Raw genomic sequence first — 21,000 nt, forward strand, 5'->3', positions numbered from 1 at the left:
GTGAAAGTGTTTGTGAGTATATATCTCTGTATGTCTGCGTGACAGGTGTGTGTTTGTATAACAGGTGTGTATGTGACTGTGTGTGTGTGAACGGGTGTTTGACATGTGTATGTGTGCCTGTATGTCTGTGTGACCAAGGTGAGTGTATGTAACATGTATGTGTGCAACACAGGTGTGTGTGTGTATAACAGGTGTGTGTGTGTGAGACAGGTGTGTATGTGTGGGAGAGGTGTGTCTGTATGTGTGTGACATGTCTGGGTGTGTGAGAGTCTCTTTGTGTGCAACAGGTGTATGTGTGTGTAACAGGTGTGTCTGTGTGTGTGAATGGGTATGTTTGTGTATGACAGTTGTGTGTGTGTGTGACAGTTTTATGTGACTGTGTTGTCTATGTCTGTGTGACAGGTGTGAGTGCTTGTGTGTGACAGTTTGATTGTGTGTGTGACAGCTATGTGTGTGTATGTGAGACAGGTGTGTGTGTGTCTGTCTGTCTGTCTGACAGGTGCGTCTCTGTGAGAGGTGTGTGTGTGTATGTGAATACCCAGTGGTGGCTGACTTTGGGGGAAACACACTGATTAGAGGTGAAGATGTCTCTGTGGCACTAAAGGCTGGTTCACAATGGGGACTGTGTCCTCTGGGGCGGGTCCCTCAGTGGAAGAGATCTGTGTACACAGGGGTCAGGGACCTGGCAGGACACACGCCATGAAACAGCATGAGGACACGGACACACACCCACTGAGCGTGGCCATGGATCATAAGTCTGCTCCTTCCTAATATCGCCCGTTGTATTGAGTGTAAAGTTTTCAGCCTCTAGAACATGCAGGTGACCTGAGGTGTCCTAGGTTAAATATGGATATTCTGAGCCCTGAGAACATCACCCAGAGCAACACCGGCTCTGCACAGCAGTCCTGGGAGCACAGGCCTCACCAGGGGCTGGAGCTGGAGAGTCCTCCTCCTGGTGGCCTTGGCTCCAGGTCAGGGTCACCCCAGTGCTGCGGTGAAGGAAGGGACAGGGTCCAGTCAAGGGGCTTCATGCACTTCTGTCCCCTGTCCACAGGCGTGCACGCCCAGGTGCAGCTGGTGCAGTGGGGCTGAGCTGAGGAAGCCTGGGGCCTCAGTGAAGGTGTCCTGCAAGGCTTCTGGATACACCTTCACCGACTACATGCACTGCGGTGTGACAGGCCCCTCAGCAAGGGCTTGAACGGATGGATGGACTGACCCTCAACATGGTGGAACAAGGTACACCTAGAAGTTCCAGAGCAGAGTGATCTTGGTTGCACACACGCCCACCAACACCGCCTACATGGAGCAGAGCAGTCTGAGTCTGAGGACACGGCTGTTTATTACTGTGTGAGGTACACTGTGAAAACCCACATCCTGAGGGGCAGGGTGCTGTGCTGGGAGAGGAGAGGAGAAAATGATGGTTTTCCTGACTTCTCATCACCAAGAGTCTGGAATCTGAGAGATCAGATCATGCTCTCCTGGGACACTGGTGCTTTGAGCAAGATCTCAAAGAAAGATGCAAGATAAAGATTTCTCTCAATGGGTTATGGATTTTTATTCCCTTTTTTAGCAGGGGTATTGAGAGCCTCATTCTTCTTGGGAATGTTAGGTGAGGCATTATCGGGAAATATTTGGTTAATGTCAAGTATGGGACTCTTATTCTGTAGAGTGTCCTGGCAAGTCCTCTGGCTCATTCTTTAGTTTGAAAAGTGCCATCGTCCTTGGGGGAATCCCAAGGGTGAATTTCTATTTCCCAGTCTCTGCCAAGCAGCCCACACATAGCATCTGGTCAGACAGCCACGAGCAGGGTTATAGAGTCAGGGTCGAGGAGTGCACAGGTCCCTCAGTCTGTGGCAGCACATGGTTCCTCCCAGGGACCACGGCCTGCAGTGCCCTGTCCCCAGGGGCATGCTTGTGGTCACCAAGTAAGTGGGAGCCATGTGGGAGACACTGGTGGATGTGAAACCCACGTTCTAGCTTATATCACTCTGCTGATCATTGTGCCAACTTCCCACACGTGTGGGGCTCAAATCAACACACACACATTCCCTTTCAGTCCATAGTTCAGAGTCTGATATCAGTTTCACTGGATTGGAATCCAGATGCGACAGGACCACAGTCCCAAGGCTCTCAGGGTCTGAATGATCTGTGCCCCCAGAATTCAGGCTTGGAAGTCATGTGCACCCAAGAGGATGCTGTAGAATCGGGGTCTTTGGCAGATGCTTAGTTCATGAGAGGAGAGTCCTCATGATCTGGGTTGGAGTCTTCTAAGAATCCCAGAGAACATATTTGTCCCTGTCCACCAGGGAAGGACCCAGCAGGAAGGTGCCAGATGTGAACCAGGAAGGGGGCCTCACCAGAAGAGCAGCCTCACTGGTGTCCTGATCTGGGGCTTACAGCCTCTAGGACTGGGAAATAAAGGCATGCTCACAGACCAGCCCACCTGAGCTCCTGTTGCACTCTGAAAGGATAAAGTCAGGGACAATCTGCTTCTTTGCAGTGTCCAGTCTAGAGCTTCACTGCCTGCATCCCTGGCTCTCAGCCACTTCCTTCATCTGCACAGCCCAGCAAAGCACCTTCCATCAGTGGTCACTTCCCCCAGGGTCAGATGCCCTGGCTTCCTCTGATGAAACATTTGTGGTTTCAACTGGAGCCACACGATAATCCAGGAAAAGCAGACCTCTCAATTATTCACATTTTGCAATCTCCCTAATGCCATGTGAGATGACATTCAGAGACTCAATGAATGATTCAAACACAGTCCACCTTCGGCCCTGCAAATACATCCTTCCCACAGGCCCATTACACTTAGCAAATCCCAGAAAACCTCCCAAATGTCCACCTAAGAATTGACACTAAAGTATAATGGCAATTATAATAAAGATTGTAGAGCAAAGTGGTCTAAATACCATCAACCCCAAGTCCCAAATCTAGTCCTCTAACTCAGCTATGCATGAGGATTTGTTCTAAAATACAACACATAGACAGGCGTATCTCAGCTACAAGGAGTTTCATTCTGTAAAAAGGATAAACGTAAGTCAGAAAGGACCCCTGGTCCCAGTGTGCACGAGTGCTCAGTGCTACAGTTGTGTCTGACTCTTTGCCACCCTATGGACTATAGCCTGCCAAGCGCCTCTGTCCATGGGGTTCTCCAGGCCGAGAATACTGGAGTGGGTTGGTTATTTCCTCCTCCAGGGGATCTTCCTGACCCAGGGACTGAACCCAAGTCTCCTGCATTTCTTTCAGTGCAAGCAGATTCTTCACTGCTGAGCCACCAGGAGGCCCCACTGGCCCCGACAGTGTTTAAATCCATGCATTGCAAACCCTGCTAAGTCCAAGGTCTGGGATAATCTTCTTGGCTCCTCTTCCAGCCTCTGGGCCTGTTGATCTGCCCCCTTATTTTCCATTCCTTTTTGTGGGAGGGTGGTGCATATTTGAAGCTGAGCACTTTCACCAGCCTATTTCCCACTTCTGGGATCTTGAACCATTGCCGTGACCCTCATGGTAAAAGACAATTGAGGATGGTGCATGATCCTTTCTCTTCATTGTTTGAAATTTGATTGCTAATAGGCTTTGAGAAGTTTTGCATTAAATTCATCAAAGATATGTTTATAGAAGTCCCTAGAGAAACTTTCTGTTCCGAGGACTGTTGCTCCTTGGAAGATTTTAAAATTTACTCTGACGAAATTCAATTTTCACACAAACGATCAGTGTCTTGATGTGTCTCCTCCATCTTGATTCAGTCCTGCAGGTTTTATAGTTTAGGAATTTGTCCATTTCTTCTAGATTGTCCATTTGTTGGCATACAACTCTTTGTAATAATGTCATATGATTTTCTGTATCTCTGTAGTATTAGCTTTATGTCTTTTCTATTTTTTGTTTTATTCCAGTAAATTCTTTTTCCTCCTTTGGAGACTGGCTACAGATTTATGGTTTTGTTTCTCTTTGCAAAATGACAACCAATGACAATGACACGGCCAGCTGTTGATTTCACTGATCTTTTTTGCTGTTGGTGTGTGTGTATGTTCATTTCAACATTGTTAATTTCTGCACTTTTTTGTCATTTCCTTCCTCCAACTGCCTCTGGGCCTTTGTAGTGTCTGTGTTCTAATTTCTGTAGGTACTAAGTTGGATTGTTTCCTTCCATTTCTTGAAGAAGGCCTGCATCACTGTCAGCTTTCGTTTCAGAACTGCTGGGCCGGCATAGAGTTTTAGAGATAAGTGTGTGTTAGTCCCTCAGTCGTGTCTGGCACTTTGTTGCCCTTGGGCTGTTAGCGCACCAGTCTCTTTGTCCTTTCCAGGCAAGAATCCCTGAGTGGATTGCCATTTCCTACTCCACAGAATCTCACACCCGGGGAGTCAACTCAGGTCCCAACAATGCAAGTGGATTGTTTACCACAAGAGGCAAAATTCTCATTATCTACAGAATACTGTAGATAGAAAACCCTAAAGACTCCACACAAAGCTAGGATACCACACTCATCCAGAGAGCCCTGAACTCAACACGTCAGAGTAGGTACCAGCATGTGATTGCTCATGGCTTAGGAGTTGTTGGGGATTCTCTGGATCCCACTTCTGATGTCATAAACTAAACCCATAGAAACCAACTGGCAGTAGATTTGGGGATGTGTCTGCAGCCTTCCATTCCCGTGAGATGAGAAGCATATTTGGGTTTTACAGGTGGTCCAGTGGGATCACAAAATCAGAGAAAGTGCAAGAGAGAGGAAAGCCAGTTAGGCGATGCACCACAAGACTCCACTGGCTTTGATGATGGACAAAGCTGTTAAGCCAAGGGATGAGGACACACCTAGAAGCTCAGTGACCTGGATGCCAGAGACCACAGTCCAGGGTCATGCTCAGGAGTCTTGACCATGCTGCATGGCATCGGGCACAAGTGACCCCACAAGCTGTGAGGCAGAGTGAGGTGGGGCCTCTCCCCAGAGCACATTCAGGGCTTGGGAAAGTGGATCTGGCACAGAAGACACGCTTGTGCAGAACTGCTGTGGCCAAAGCCAGACAGGGAAGGGCTTTTCATAGACAGTAGGTTCTAACTCAGTCAGTGCACAAGTGAGATTCTTGGGCCGAGGGAAGAGCTGACCTGCGCCAGACCCGAAGGGGTGACATCTAAGGGCAGGAAGACCAGGGTCACATGGACAGGCATCCATTCAGAGTGGGGACACACACTGGTCTTTTTTGCTCCAGGAGGGATAACACCACTGATGACACGGATGACAGCTCTCCCCACCCCGGGCAAACCCGCTGTAAAGTCCACACATGCTGTGACTGTCGTCAGCCCCAGTCTACATCCTCACACACAGAAATGCAGGTGTTGAGGACACAGCCTCAGGGACACAGGGAGACGGGGGAGCGGAGCCCTAAGGAGCTCCCAGGAGCTGTGTGTCCTCAGTCCTCAGTAGACTTGGGGTCCTCAGGGTCCACCCTCAGGGAGGAGATGCTGAGCTTCACGAGTTCCTGCAGACACTCAGTTGTGCACAGGAAAATGCAGCCCACTGGGCAAGTCAGCTGTGCTGGGAAGACGAGCATCTCAACACAAATGTCTACTTTGTCCACAGAATTAATACTGCGTTTAATTACTCTGAACAAACCACCTCTAGAGTGATTCTTGAGACTATTTAAGCTGTTCAGATGAAAAAACAGTCAAGAAAGCCAAGGGAAATATAAATGCTTTAGTCATTCCGATAGACATTAAATTGTTCTCAACTCCATTTGAATTCAGTGTGATTATTACATGTATATTTTTCTCTGATGTTTGCATGTGGAGTAAGTAAACATCAGCTAATTAGAGAAGAAATAAAAAATAAGAGTTTGTGTCTAACAAATGGCTGGTACCTGAATGTGTGGTGTGCATTTGTTGAGTAAAGGTAAACACGTTTGTGGGATTAAAGTCTCTTCCCCAAATCTGCCATTGTTCCCTGAAAACATTTTTTCCTGACCAGCCCTCCTTCATCATTTCATTCCTCAACAGTCTTCCTGGTCTGGGGAGGGGGACCCCAGGAGGGGCTGAGTTCTCTGAGGGCACAGTCAGCACCCCCTCACAGGGGGAGCCCCATATACAGGACCTCTATTCACTGCTTTCTGCTTTTATACAGAGGTTCTTCCAGTATGCAAATACTCACTCAGGTCACAGGGTAGAAACACAGCACCAGCTCCCTTAAATTCAGGCTCCTCCTGAGGCTTGAAGAGACTTGCAGGAGTGGTGACTCTCATCTGCTCGAAGATGAACCCACTGTGGACCCTCCTCTTTGTGCTGTCAGCCCCCAGAGGTGAGTGTCTCTGGGTCAGACATGGGCACGTGGGGAAGCTGCCTCTGAGCCCACGGGTCACCGTGCTTCTCTCTCTCCACAGGGGTCCTGTCCCAGGTGCAGCTGCGGGAGTCGGGCCCCAGCCTGGTGAAGCCCTCACAGACCCTCTCCCTCACCTGCACGGTCTCTGGATTCTCATTGAGCAGCTATGCTGTAGGCTGGGTCCGCCAGGCTCCGGGGAAGGCACTGGAGTGGGTTGGTGGTATAAGCAGTGGTGGAAGCACATACTATAACCCAGCCCTGAAATCCCGGCTCAGCATCACCAAGGACAACTCCAAGAGCCAAGTCTCTCTGTCAGTGAGCAGCGTGACACCTGAGGACACGGCCACATACTACTGTGCAAGAGACACAGTGAGGGGAAATCAGTGTGAGCCCAGACAAAAACCTCCCTACATGGGGGCCCGTGACCACCAGGGGGCGCGCAGTACTCACTCAGAGCTGAGCCCTGGAGCAGGTGCAGAAGAGGCGTTGGGCGGTGGGGGGCCTGGGGGGATTCTCCTCAGAGGTTCTCTTTCCTCCTCCTGCCCAGGAGCTGCACCTCAAACCCTCTTCTGTGTCCTGGTAATTCCTTGTGCTTTATGTCGCTCTCAGAAAACTGTGTTTATATATATTTTAATTTTCCTTGAAGCAAGGATAGCTTTATGCAAACACACACACACACACACACACACATATAATATTAAACAGCTAAAATTTTTCACCTTCATTTCTCTTCTTTCAAAGGAACTCAGTAAAAACATTTGACTCTCATGTTATTTTCAACTATTAACTATCCTGAAAGGAAACCTAAGATATTTAAACATTTTTAATCTTTGTTTTGTTTTTGTCCACGAAGAAGGAAGAGACTCAACCTCCTTCTATCTGTCAAACTGCACAGTAGAATCTGGAGCAAGCAGTGTCTAAGGCTCCAGTGTCAGGGGTCCCCAGTGCTGCATATGCAATGATTCTCATCATTCACAGGTTCTGTCCTGCAAATTCACCTACATGCTAGCTTTTATTAGCGTCTTAACATAAACACTGTTACCTTGTGTCCTTATATAGACATTGAGAATTTGGCCAGTTCACTGAGTCACTCAACACACACACATTCCAGGTGAGGGCAGTCAGGGTGATACCATCTCGCCTCAACGTCTCTGAAGTCCACACCCCATTCTGAGCTTATGTCTGGATCATTCATAAGGGGAAATACAGAGGTCCTCAGGTGGATTTGTCCGTGGGGTCAACATGGAGCACACCACCGTCTGTCCTCTCTCCCATCACAGTGACCGTCACTGGCACAGGGAAAGGAAGCAGGATCTGTGCTGGCTCAGCCCTGAGGAAAGACCCAAGGACTGAGAGGACGAGGGACTGAGCTGAGATGGGCAAGTGGCAGGAGGTGGGGGCCGTCAAGATGGAGACTCTGGGCTCAGAAAGGGGGACTTGCCCTGGGATCTGGTTCCAAGCCATCTGATAGACACACTGCTTTCCCACACTTCCTCACCAACCATGTAAATCAGAAGGCACCCGTGGGGATCCTGGGATGACCAGGGTGAGTGTGACCACAGCCTCTCTGTATTCACAGGAATAGAGCTCCTCAATGTAAATTCCTCTTCAAGCTCCAGGGTAAAATCCACCCTGGGCTGTGAGAGTTCACCCCTCTCTGCTCACACAGGATGGAGGTCTCAGTGAATGCAGAGCTGTTGGGTAGAAAATGGGGCTTTGGGTCTTCTCCTCTGCCTGGTGACAGCTCCCCAAGATGAGGGTCTCAGGTGCAGACACGGGTCTGTGGGGATGATTGTGACTGCAGGTGACTGACAGGGACTGATTCTCCTTGTCCCTAGCTGGTCTGTCCCAGTGCAGCTGCAGGAGCAGGGTCCAGAACTGCGGAAGCTCTCACCTGTGCCATCTCTGGTTGCTCCATCACCAGTGGTTACTGGTAACCAGTACTCCCTGCAGCTAAGCTCTGTGATGACCAAGGACACGGCAGTATGCTGCTGTGCAAGAGACACAGTGAGGGGAAGGCAGTGTGAGCCCAGACACCAGCCACCCTCCGGGGGCTCCATGACCTCCAGCGGTGCTGGGGACACACAGTTGTGTGTTGCAGGAGCAGGTGCAGATGGTGATTGACAGCTGGTCTCCTCTCAGGGGGCTTCCTCTCCTTGTAGCAGTTTTTCTGGGGAACTTCTCTGCATTCATGACTCTTAGGTACCTCCTCAGTCTCTGAGGCAGAATGGTGGTTGGGATAGGGGACCGTATCCTCACTGCACGAAAGGCACAGTCTCTTAGGGTTGCTTCCGCTTGTCACTTAGGCCCGTTCTCTGGACATTTGGTGTAAGCTTGCTAGGTCCACACGAGAAGCTCTGTGTGACTCAGCAGTGGGGCTCAGCACAGCAGGGCCAGTAAACGAGTTAGCCAGCGGTCAGCAGTGTAAGTGCAGCTGGACTCAGACAACAGAGGTGTATAAACCCAGCACCACAGAAGAAGCCCCCTTGGTGGTGCTAAGTGAACTGACACCTCACTCACAGCATCAGCCATAGTTCTCTCCATGGAGACCCAGCGGGACCTCCACGCCAGCCTGAGATAGAAGCTGAGTCTGCTGACACCACACACAGATGCAGGAAGATGAAAAGTTTGTGTTGTCTGTGTTCCTGCATCTATGTCTGTGATGTCCTCAGACTTACCTTCTACATCAACCTGGGGTGGGGTCCCAATGAATTTCCATGGAGAGAACTATGAATAATGGTCTGAGTGTGGTGTCAGCTCTTTGAGCACCACCGAGGGGCATTCCTTCCTTCACTAATTGACAGGCTCTAGTAGGTGCAGTAGCTTCTGTCCTTTGGGTGGTTTTACGGCAGATAGAGGACACAAACTAAAGGGAAGCTTTTACTTTAAAAACAATTCCTACTTGATATCCTCAGCTTTCTTGTCAAGCTATGAGCCACCAGAAGTTTATACGAGGACAAGTCTTTCAACGAGAGAGCACCATACATCTAAGGAATATACAGAATATTCCCTGATGAATAAAGAAGCCATTGTGAACACCGTCTTCGTGTTTAGCCATCCCTCCTGACTGTCTCATGGAACAAACACTACCTTTAGTTCATGAAACTTAGTGATTTTAAATCACTTTGTTCTAATGCATGCATGCTAGTCACTCCAGTCATGTCAGCCTCTTTGCCACACTAGGGACTGTAGCCCATTAGGCTCCTCTGTCCATGAAATTTTCCAGGCAAGAATAGTGGAGCAAGCTGCCATGCCCTCCTCCAGGGCATCTTCCTGACCAGGGATGGATCCTGTGTCTCTTACATCTGCTTATTGGTAGGCGGGTTCCTTATCACTAGCGCCATCTTGCGATCATTATGTGAGTCTCCTTCAGCAGAAATCACACAAAGTGAACAGAGTAAATAATGAGAAAGTGAAAGTTGCTCAGTTGTATCCAACTCTGCGACCCCACGGACTACACAGTCCATGGAATTCTCCAAGGAAGAATACCGGAGTGAGTAGCATTTCCCTTCTCCAGGGCATCTTCCCAACTCAGGGATCAAACCCAGATCTCCCAAACTGCAGGCAGGTTCTTCACCAGCTGAGCCACAAGGGAAGCCCAAGTATACTGGAGTGGGTAGCCTATCCCTTCTCCAGCAGATCTTCCAGTCCCAGGAAGCAAATCCTATATTGCAGGATGATTCTTTACCATTGAGCTGTGAGTTCAGTCACTCAGTAATGGCTGACTCTTCCCAACCCCGTGGACTGCAGCATGCCAGACTTCCCTGTCCATCTCCAACTCCCAGAACTTGCTCAAGCTTATGTCCATCCAGTCGATGATGCCATCCAACCATCGCATCCTCTGGCATCCCCTTTTCCTCCTGTCTTCAATCTTTCCCAGCATCACGGTCTTTTCCAATGAGTCTGTTCTTCAAATCAGGTGGCCAAAGTATTGGAGCTTCAGCTTCAGCATCAGTCCTTCCAGTGAATATTCAGGACTGATTTCCTTTAGGATAGACTGGTTTGATCCTCTTGCAGTCAAGGGACTCTCAACAGTGTTCTCCAACACAGCAGTTCAAAAGCATCAGTACTTCAGCGCTCAGCTTTCTGTATGGTTCATATCTCATATCCATACATGAGTACTGGAAAGTCCATAGCTTTACCAGACAGAATTTGTCCAGCAAAGTCTCCACTTCTTAATGCGCTGTCTAGGATGGTCATAGCTTTTCTTCCAAGGACCGTGCTGTCAGGGAAGCTTGAACTGATCTATCGGGGAAGCCCAACAATGAGAAAAATCACAAGCCAATGAAACGAGGAGCCCAGATGTGGGTGGTCCCGGATTTGGTGAAGTCAGCATTTCAAGTACCTGGAGAGAATGAACAACCTTCCACATGGCACACCCACATGTGAGCCCCTCCCCCAGGGGAACCCCTCATTACGGACGTGATGACTGCATTCCCTGGTCACACGGGGACATGAAAAGGGGCTGGGAGAAGGGGGACGGCTCCTCTGAAATTACCTCAGGAACCCGGAATCACCGAGAGGCGCTTTGTCCTGCATTCTGACTAGAACTGGGTCACCAGGACGTAACAATCTCCTCACCGTGGTGCTTTCTGAATTCCACCCTCTTGGAAGAGCTTCGGAATCTGAGCCTAAAATAAGTGCCCTGCTGAGTCCTTCATCCCTGTCTCTCTATGTTGGTCAAGTCTGTCCAGGCTCCTCTGACTCTTAGTGACATTCGATTTCTCCTTCACCTCCCAGGTCAAGGACAACCTCACCTGGAACCTCCTGGTTCCTGCAACAAGAGGTAGTGTGTGTGGAAACTGTCATCTCCATCATTAAACAAGGAAATTCTCAATACCAAAACTTTCCCTGGACCTAACAGAGTCCTAACATTGCAGGGGAGTCGCCCAGCACAAAACCAGAGAGGTGGGCAATCCACAGTCCGGGTGAGATCTGCCCATGGAAGTGAAGCTTCAGGACGAGCACCTTCAGGGTAATTACTACCAATTCCTGCAGGACCAGCAATAACCACTGTGAGGGTAAGAGATCCTGGGGGTCACAGTCCATGGTTTGTGGGATATAATTCCACAAACATCCAGGTCTTCAAGGTGAGTGTTCATATTTATCCCTTCAGGACACCTGCCGAACGAGGGAAAGGCAAACCCTGAGAAATGTTAACACCTAACCAGAAGGTTAATCAGGCAGACCCTCCATGGAAGAGCTCTTCCCCCAGCTTCTCCTAAGAGGTGTACAGAAATTCTTGTCTACTGCAGACCTACGGAGGGGTCATAACTCATGGCTAAATGAGGGGACTGGACCTGGGCACTGTAGCCCAGGAGGGAGTATTACGTGTATGGGCCAATACTGAAAACCCCGGTGACGCTCAGAGCCCAGACCAGATCCCCTGAGTCATGGGTATTCAACCTCAACAATGCATGTAGCCCCTACCCACATGGGACCTCCAGGGACCTGGCAGAGCTACGATATGCAGGCTCTTTGAGAAGGGGAGCTAGTGTGCAGACACCACAGCTAGACGCCATTTAGGAGGCAGGGCGCTGAGGCTCTGGTACCCACGGCTGGAGACCAGGCTTGGAGCCCTCACTACTGACCTCAGACCCGCTCTCTCCTGCCTGATCGACATGGCCAGTATCCCTCTCCTTCTCTTGGGTATCTGAAGATCTCAGGAATATTTATGAAGGTTCCATCAGAGACTCAGAACAGGGGGAAGCCGGTTTGTCACAGGATCCTGCTGGAGGACACGTGGCTGACACAGCAGTGGATCTGTCTCCCCAGTGACCTCAGGTCCTGAAGTCCTCGGGCAGGTGGTCAGGAGGATATGGTGAGAAGCAGGATGGAGTCTGAGGATGGATGCAACCTGAGGCCGTCCTGCTGTAGAGATGTCCTGCCAGGGGACACGCACACGGCTGACCTAGCTTCTCTGCAGGGTGCTGTTGTGGCAACCCTCTCCAGTGTTCCTGCCCAGAGAATCTTATGGACAGAGGAGTCTGGTGGGCTACAGTCCGTGGGGTCTCAAAGGGTCAGACACGACTGAGGTGACTGAGCATGCTCACCTCCCCATTCCCTGGGTGAGCACTCCCTCAGGGCAGCCTCCCCTGAGTCAGCTGACAAGGGCTTTGCCTCGTCCTCCTCTGATGTCTCAGATGTCTCCTCTCACAGGTGTGGGCACTAGGAGCCCCTCAGATGTTTGTCCTGTGAGTTTTCAGGGGCGACTGCACTGGTTTCCGACAAGGGGGCTCATCTGGACCTTCTTATGGGGCCCCTGCAGGGTCCAGGTGCTGCAAGAACAGGTGAGCCCAGGAGTGAATGGTAGGTGGAGTGGGCATCGAGCCCCGTGCTTCTGCGTGCAGCTATCCTTTGACATGATGTTAGCCCACTGGGGGCTCCAGGAGGCCAAGGAACCCCACGTCCTCGAGAGCCTCTGGACTCACTGTGAGTGTCAACTGCATCAGTGCGCCTGCAGCCCCAGGGAGGCGACGTCCAGGTGTTCTCACAAAGTCCTTCCTTGGGGTCTCTCTACAGATTGTGTGCCTTATTGAGGCTATTTCTAGAGATGATTAAAGAACATGCTGTCTCTAGAAGAATACTCTGAAGCTGGAACAGAGCCACTTAATACCAGACCAGAAGCACTGCTAGGACTGCCCTGTGAGCCCAGGCAGGGGGTGCCCAGGACCCCAGTGCAGGGCTGCTGCCCAGGAGCATGTGGAGAGGGGCCGGGAGTCTCAGAGACAGAGTCTTCTCTTTTCACTGAAAACAATAACTAGCAGGACAAGGACTGGTGACGTTTAATATTGGGGCCTGTTGGGATACACAGCTTGGTGAGGCCATGAGAAGTACATGTCTATATGTCTGTGAGTGAGTGTGTGAGTGTGTGTAAGTGTGCATGTGAGTGTGTGGGTGCATATGTGTGTGCATGTGAGTGTGTGTATGTAAATGTGATGGTGTGTATGTGTGCATCTGAGTGTGTGAATGTTTGTGATTGGGTTTGTGTCTGTATGTGTGAGCATGAAAGTGTTTGTGAGTATATATCTCTGTATGTCTGTGTGACAGGTGTGTGTTTGTATAACAGGTGTGTATGTGACTGGTGTGTGTGTGTGATAGGTGTCTTTGACATGTGTATGTGTGCCTGTATGTCTGTGTGACAAAGGTGTGTGTATGTAACAGGTGTGTGTGCTATAGGTGTGTGTGCGTGTGTGACAGGTGTGTGTTTCTGTGTTGTAGATGTGTGTGTTACGGGAGGGTGTGTTTGTAACAGTTGTGTGTGTTACAGGTGGTGTGTGTATGTGAGACAGTTGTGTGTGTGTGTGACAGGTGTGTCTGTATGTGTGTGACAGGTTCTGGTGTGTGACAGGTCCTGGTGTGTGACAGGTCTCTTTGTGTGTAACAGGTGTATGTGTGTGTAACAGGTATGTGTGTGACAGGTGTGTGTGTGCCCTCAGTCTGTGGCAGCACATCGTTCTTCCCAGGGACCACGGCCTGCAGTGCATTGTCCCCGGGGCAGTGCTTGTGGTCACCGAGTAAGTGGGAGCCAAGTGGGAGACACTGGTGGATGTGAGACCCACGTCCTAGCCTGTATCACTCTGCTGCTCATTGTGCCAAGTTCCCACACATGTGGGATTCAAACCAACACACACACATTCCCTTTCAGTCCACAGTTCAGAGTCTGATATCAGTTTCACTGGATTGGAATCCAGATGTGACAGGACCACAGTCCCAAGGCTCTCAGGGTCTGAATGATCTGTGCCCCCAGAATTCAGGTTTGGAAGTCCGGTGCACCCAGAGAATGCTGCTAGAATCACGGTCTTTGGCAGATGCTTTGTTCATGAGAGGAGAGTCCTCATGATTTGGGTTGGAGTCTTTCTAAGAATCCCCAGAGAACATACTAGTCCCTGTCCACCAGGTAAGGACCCAGCAGGAAGGTGCCAGATGTGAACCAGGAAGGGGGCCTCACCAGAAGGCAGCCTCACTGGTGTCCTGACCTGGGGCTTCCAGCCTCTAGGACTGTGGGAAATAAAGGCTAGCTTACAGACCAGCCCACCTGAGCTCCTGTTGTGCACTCTGAAAGGATAAAGTCAGGGACAAACGGCTTCTTTGCCGTGTCCACTCTAGAGCTTCACTGCCCGTATCCCTGGCTCTCAGCCACTTCCTTCATCTGCACAGCCCAGCAAAGCACTTTCCAACAGTGGTCACTTCTCCCAGGGTCAGATGCCCTTGGCCTCCCTCTGATGAACACATTTGTGGTTTCAACTGGAGCCACACGATAATCCAGGAAAAGCAGACCTCTCAATTAGTCACATTTTCCAAAGTCCCTAATGCCATGTGAGATGATATTCAGAGACTCAATGAATGATTCAAACACAGTCCACCTTCAGCCCTGCAAATATTCCTTCCCACAGGCCCATTACACTTAGCAAATCCCAGAAAACCTCCAAAATGTCCACCTAAGAATTGACACTAAACTATAATGTGATTTATAATAAAGATTGTAGAGCAAAGTTGGTCTAAATACCATCAACCCCAAGTCCCAAATCTAGTCCTCTAACTCAGCTATGCATGAGGATCTGTGTTCTAAAATACAACACGAAGACAGGCATATCTCAGCTACAAGAAGTTTCATTCCGTAAAAAGGATAAATGTAAGTCAGAAAGGACCCCTGGTCCCAGTGTGCACGAGTGCTCAGTGCTACAGTTGTGTCTGACTCTTTGCCACCCTGTGGATTATAGCATGCCAAGCGCCTCTGTCCATGGGGTTCTCCAGGCCGAGAATACTGGAGTGGGTTGGTATTTCCTCCTCCAGGGGATCTTCCTGACCCAGGGACTGAACCCAAGTCTCCTGCATTTCTTTTTTTTTTTTCCTGCATTTCTTTCAGTGCAAGCAGATTCTTCACTGCTGAGCCTCCAGGGAGGCCCCACTGGCCCCGACAGTGTTTAAATCCATCCATGCAAACCCTACCAAGTCCAAGGTCTGGGAATAATCTTCTTTGGCTCCTCTTCCAGCCTCTGGGGCTGTTGATCTGCCCCTTTACTTTCCACTCCTTTTTGTGGGAGGTGGTGCATATTTGAAGCTGAGCACGTTCACCAGCCTATTTCCTGCTGCTTGGATCTTGAACCATTGCTGTGACCTTCAAGGAAAAGACAATTGAGGATGGTGCATGATCCTTTCTATACATTGTTGAATTTGATTTTCTCATAGATTTTGAGAAGTTTTGCATTAAATTCATCAAAGGTATGTTTTATAAAAGTCCCTAGAGAAACTTTCTGTTCTGAGACTGTTGCTCCCTGGAAGATTTTAAAATTACTCTGACGAAAATCAATTTTCACACCGACGATCAGTCTCTCCATGTTGTCTCCTCCATCTTGATTCGGTCCTGCAGGGTTTACAGTTTAGGAATTTGTCCATTTCTTCCAGATTGTCCAATTTGTTGGCATACAACTCTTTGTAATAATCTCATATGTTTTCTGTATCTCTGAGGTATTAGCGTTATGTCTTTTCTGTTTTTAATTTTATTCCAGTAAATTCATTTTCCTCCTTTGGAGACTGGCTAAAGACTTATGGTTTTGTTTGTCTTTGAAAAAACGACAATGACAACAACACCAGCTGTTGATTTCACTGATCGTTGTTGCTGTTGTGTGTGTGTGTGTGTTCATCTCATGTGTGTGTGTGTGTGTGTTCATCTCAACATTGTTAATTTCTGCACTGTTTTGTCCTTTCCTTCCTACTACTGCCTCTGTGCTTTTGTGGAGTTTCTGTTCTAATTTCTGTAGGTAGTAAGTTGGACTGTTTCCTTCCATTTCTTGAAGAAGGCCTGTATCACTGTCAGCTTTCGTTTCAGAACTGCTGGGCCGGCATAGAGTTTAGAGATAAGAGTGTGTTAGTCAGTCAGTCGTGTCTGACACTTTGTTGCCCCAGAGACTGTAGCTCGCCAGTCTTCTTTGTCCTTTCTAGGCAAGAATCCTGGAGTGGGTAGCCATTTCCTACTCCAGGGAATCTCACACCTGGGGAGTCAACCCAGGTCTCCTACATTGCAAGTGGATTCTTTACCACAGGAGGCAAAATTCTCATTATCTACAGAACACTGTAGATAGAAAACCCTAAAGACTCCACACAAAGCTATTAGACCACTCTCATCCAGAGAGCCCTGAACTCAGTAAGTCAGAGTGGGTACCAGCATCTGATTGCTCATGGCTTAGGAGTTGTTGGGGATTCTCTGGATCCCACGTCTGATGCCATAAACTAAACCCCATAGAAACCAACTGGTAGTGGATGTGGGGATGTGTCTGCAGCCTTCCAGTCCCGTGAGATGAGAAGCATATTTCGGTTTTACAGGTGGTCCAGTGGGATCACGAGATCAGAGAAACTGCTGAAGAGTGGAAAGCCTGTTAGGCGTGCCCCACAAGACTCCACTGGGTTTGATGATGGATGAAGGTGTTGAGCCAAGGGATGAGGACACATGTAGGAGCTCAGTGACCTCGATGCCAGAGGCCACAGTTCCAGGGTCACCCTCAGGAGTCTTGACCATGTTGCACAGCATCGGGCACAGGTGACCCCACAAGCTCTGAGGCACAAGGAGGTGGGGCCTCTCCCCAGAGCACATTCAGGTGTCAGGAAACTGGATCTGGCACAAAAGACATGCTCATGCAGAACTGCTGTGACCAAAGCCAGACTGGGAAGGCCTTTTCATAGACAGTAGGTTCTCAGTCAGTGTACAGGTCAGATCCCTGTGCCGAGGAAGAGCTGACCTGCACCAGACCCAAAGGGGTGACATCTCAGGGCAGGAGAAGACCAGGGTCACATGGACAGGGCGTCAGTCAGAGTGGGGACACACACTGGTCTTTTCTGGCTCCAGGAGGGATAACACCACTGATGACACGGATGACAGCACTCCCCACCCCGGGCAAACCCGCTGTAAATCCACACATGCTGTGACTGTCGTCAGCCCCAGTCTACATCCTCACACACAGAAATGCAGGTGTGAGGCCACAGCCTCAGGGCCACAGGGAGATGGGGGAGCGGAGCCCTAAGGAGCTCCCAGGAGCTGTCTGTCCCCACTCCTCAGCAGACTTGGGGTCCTCAGTGTCCACCCTCAGGGAAGAGATGCTGAGGTTCACGAGTTCCTGCAGACACTCAGTTGTGCACAGGAAAATGCAGCCCACTGGGCAAGTCACCCGTGCTGGGAAGACGAGCATCTCAGCACAAATGTCTACTGTGTCCACAGAATTAATACTGTGCTTAATTACTATGAACAAACCTCCTCTAGATTGATTCTTGAGGTGTTTTAGCTGTTCAATATGAAAAAACAGTCAAGAAAGCAAAGGAAAATATAAATGCTTTAGGAATTCTGATAGACATTAAATTGTACTCAACTCCACTTGAATTCAGTGTGATTATTACTTGTATATTTTTCTCTGATGTTTGTATATGGAGTAAGTAAACATCAGCTAATGAGAAAAAAAAAAATAAGTTTGTGTCTAACAAATGGCTGGTACCTGAATGTGTGGTGGGCATTTGTTGAGTAACAGAAAACACATTTGTGGGATTAAAGTCTCTTCCCCAAATCTGCCATTTTCCCTGGAAGCATTTTTTTCCTGACCAGCCCTTCTTCATCATTTCATTCCTCAAAGTCTTCCTGGTGTGGGGAGGGGGATCCCAGGAAGGGCTGAGTTCTCTGAGGACACAGTCAGCACCCCTCACAGGGGGAGCCTCATAGACAGGACCTCTATTCACTGCTTTCTGCTTTTTATACAGAGGTCCCTCCTGTATGCAAATATCCACTCAAGTCACAGGGTAGAAACACAGCACCAGCTCCCTTAAATTCAGGCTCCTCCTGAGGCTTGAAGAGACTTGTGGGAGTGGTGACTCTCATCTGCTCCAAGATGAACCCACTGTGGACCCTCCTCTTTGTGCTCTCAGCCCCCAGAGGTGAGTGTCTCTGGGTCAGACATGGGCACGTGGGGAAGCTGCCTCTGAGCCCACGGGTCACCGTGCTTCTCTCTCTCCACAGGGGTCCTGTCCCAGGTGCAGCTGCGGGAGTCGGGCCCCAGCCTGGTGAAGCCGTCACAGACCCTCTCGCTCACCTGCACGGCCTCTGGATTCTCATTGAGCGACAAGGCTGTAGGCTGGGTCCGCCAGGCTCCAGGGAAGGCGCTGGAGTGGCTCGGTGGTATAGACACTGGTGGAAGCACAGGCTATAACCCAGGCCTGAAATCCCGGCTCAGCATCACCAAGGACAACTCCAAGAGCCAAGTCTCTCTGTCAGTGAGCAGCGTGACAACTGAGGACTCGGCCACATACTACTGTACTACTGTGCACCAGACACAGTGAGGGGAAATCAGTGTGAGCCCAGACAAAAACCTCCCTGCATGGGGGCCCGTGACCACCAGGGGGCGCTCAGGACTCAGTACAGAGCTGAGCCCTGGAGCAGGTGCAGAAGAGGCGTTGGGCGGTGGGGGGCCTGGGGGGGATTCTCGTCAGAGCTTCTCTTTCCTCCTCCTGTGCAGGAGCTGCACCTCAGACCCTCTTCTGTGTCCTGGTAATTCCTTGTGCTTTATGTCGCTCTCAGAAAACTGTGTTTATATATATTTTAATTTTTCCTTGAAGCAAGGATAGCTTTATGCAAACACACACACACACATATAATACTAAACAGCTAAAATTTTTCACCTTCATTTCTCTTCTTTCAAAGGAACTCAGTAAAAACATTTGCCTCTCATGTTATTTTCAACTATTAACTATCCTGAAAGGAAACCTAAGATATTTAAACATTTTTAATCTTTGTTTTGTTTTTGTCCATGAAGAAGGAAGAGACTCAACCTCCTTCTATCTGTCAAACTGCAAGTAGAATCTGGAGCAAGCAGTGTCTAAGGCTCCAGTGTCAGGGGTCCCCAGTGCTGCATATGCAATGATTCTCATCATTCACAGGTTCTGTACTGCAAATTCACCCACATGCTAGCTTTTATTAGCGTCTTAACATAAACACTGTTACCTTGTGTCCTTATATAGACATTGAGAATTTGGCCAGTTCACTGAGTCACTCAACACACACAGATTCCAGGTGAGGGCAATCAGGGTGATACCATCTCGCCTCAACGTCTCTCAAGTCCACACCCCATTCTGAGCTTAGGTATGGATCATTCATAAGGGGAAATACAGAGGTCCTCAGGTGGATTTGTCCGTGGGTCAACGTGGAGCCCACCACCATCTGTCCTCTCTCCCATCACAGTGACCGTCACTGCCACAGCGAAAGGAAGCAGGAGCTGTGCTAGGCTCAGCCCTGAGGAAAGACCCAAGGACTGAGAGGACGAGGGGCTGAGCTGAGATGGGCAAGGGTCAGGAGGTGGGGACCATCAAGATGGAGACTCTGGGCTCATAAAGGGGGACCTGCCCTGGGATCTGGTTCCAAGCCATCTGATAGACACACTGCTTTCCCACCCTTGCTCGCCAAACATGTAAATTCAGAAGGCACCCATGGGGATCCTGGGATGACCAGGGTGAGTGTGACCACAGCCTCTCTGTATTCACAGGAATAGAGCTCCTCAATGCAAATTCCTCCTCAACCTCCAAGGAAAAATCCACCCCTGGGCTATGGGAGCTCACCACTGTCTGCTCATACAGGATGAAGGTCTCAGTAAAGGCCAAGCTGTTGTGTAGAAGATGAGACTCTGCAGTCTTCTCCTCTGCCTGGTGGCAGTTCCCCAAGGGGAAGGTCAGGCGTCAGACACGCATCTGTGGGGGTGATTGTGACAGCAGGTGACTGACTGGGCTTGAATCTTCTTGTCCCCGGGTGTCCTGTCCCAGGTGAAGGTGCAGGAGTCGGGCCCAGACCTGGTGAAGCCCTCGCAGATCGTCTCCCTCACATGTGCTGTCTCTGGTTACTCCATCACGTGGTTATGGTGAGAGCTGGGTCCACCAGGCCCCAGCGAAGGGGCTAGAGTGGATGGGAAGCATATATTATAATGGTGACACTTACCACAGCCCCTCCATCAAGAGCCACACCTCCATCTCCAGGGGCACGTCTAAGAACCAGTCCTCCCTGCAGCTGAGCTCCGTGACCACTGTGGACACAGCTGTGTATTACTGTGCAAGAGACACACTGAGGGGACCTCAGTGTGAGCCCAGCCACAAGCCACCCTCCAGGTGCCCCTGAACCACCAGGGGGCTTGTGGGACACACCGAGCACAGGGCTGAGCCCAGGAGCAGGTGCCCTGGGCTTGGAGGAGATGCTCAGGAGAGACTGTGCTTTCCTCTTCCTGCCCAGGAGTCCACCAGAGACCCTCCTCTGTGTCCTAACGTCTCACTGCTGTGCTTTATGTCACGCTCGGCATACTGTGGGAATATGCATATGTTTTTGCAGTTTTAATTTCCTGTTGAAGTAAAATGGATTTTATACATACACATTTAATAGTCTAGAATTAAGGACAATTTTTTGGTTTACTTGTCTTCTCAAAGGATCTCAGCATAGCCCTGAGGCCCATCACCATTTTCCTGGTGAGTCTGAATCTTGAAATCTATGAAGGTTCTGAGAAGACACAGGAGATTTTCAGTTGCTACAATGTTTGTTGTTTTTTACATGTGGAAGGAAGAGACTCACTCTCCTTCTTTCAGTGAAACTGCAAAAACAGGTAGAATTCTGCCGTGTCCAGTGTTAGAGGTGCTAGCACAGAGAGCCCCAATACTGCGTATACAGACATCCTCGTTA

The 21,000-nt window shown here is 49.7% G+C and overlaps 1 protein-coding gene and 1 gene segment (V, D, J or C); both read left to right on the forward strand.

Moving 5' to 3' along the window:
* The first annotated feature begins 6,186 nt into the window (after positions 1 to 6,186).
* Positions 6,187 to 16,688, forward strand: LOC113888596 (Ig heavy chain Mem5-like). The gene is made up of 6 exons (XM_027535636.1): positions 6,187 to 6,284; positions 6,367 to 6,798; positions 8,158 to 8,288; positions 11,046 to 11,091; positions 12,465 to 12,595; positions 16,632 to 16,688. Exons 1-6 carry the CDS (start codon positions 6,239 to 6,241, stop codon positions 16,686 to 16,688), a joined length of 843 nt encoding a protein of 280 aa, XP_027391437.1. The 5' UTR covers positions 6,187 to 6,238.
* Positions 16,689 to 18,114: 1,426 nt separating this feature from the next.
* LOC113888594 lies at positions 18,115 to 18,650 on the forward strand. The segment is given in 2 exon segments: positions 18,115 to 18,224; positions 18,307 to 18,650. Coding segments are annotated over 2 exon segments (366 nt in total).
* The last annotated feature ends 2,350 nt before the right edge of the window (positions 18,651 to 21,000 follow it).

This window comes from Bos indicus x Bos taurus, unplaced genomic scaffold (assembly GCF_003369695.1).
Source record: "Bos indicus x Bos taurus breed Angus x Brahman F1 hybrid unplaced genomic scaffold, Bos_hybrid_MaternalHap_v2.0 tig00000149_arrow_arrow_obj, whole genome shotgun sequence".
NCBI lineage: Eukaryota > Metazoa > Chordata > Mammalia > Artiodactyla > Bovidae > Bos > Bos indicus x Bos taurus.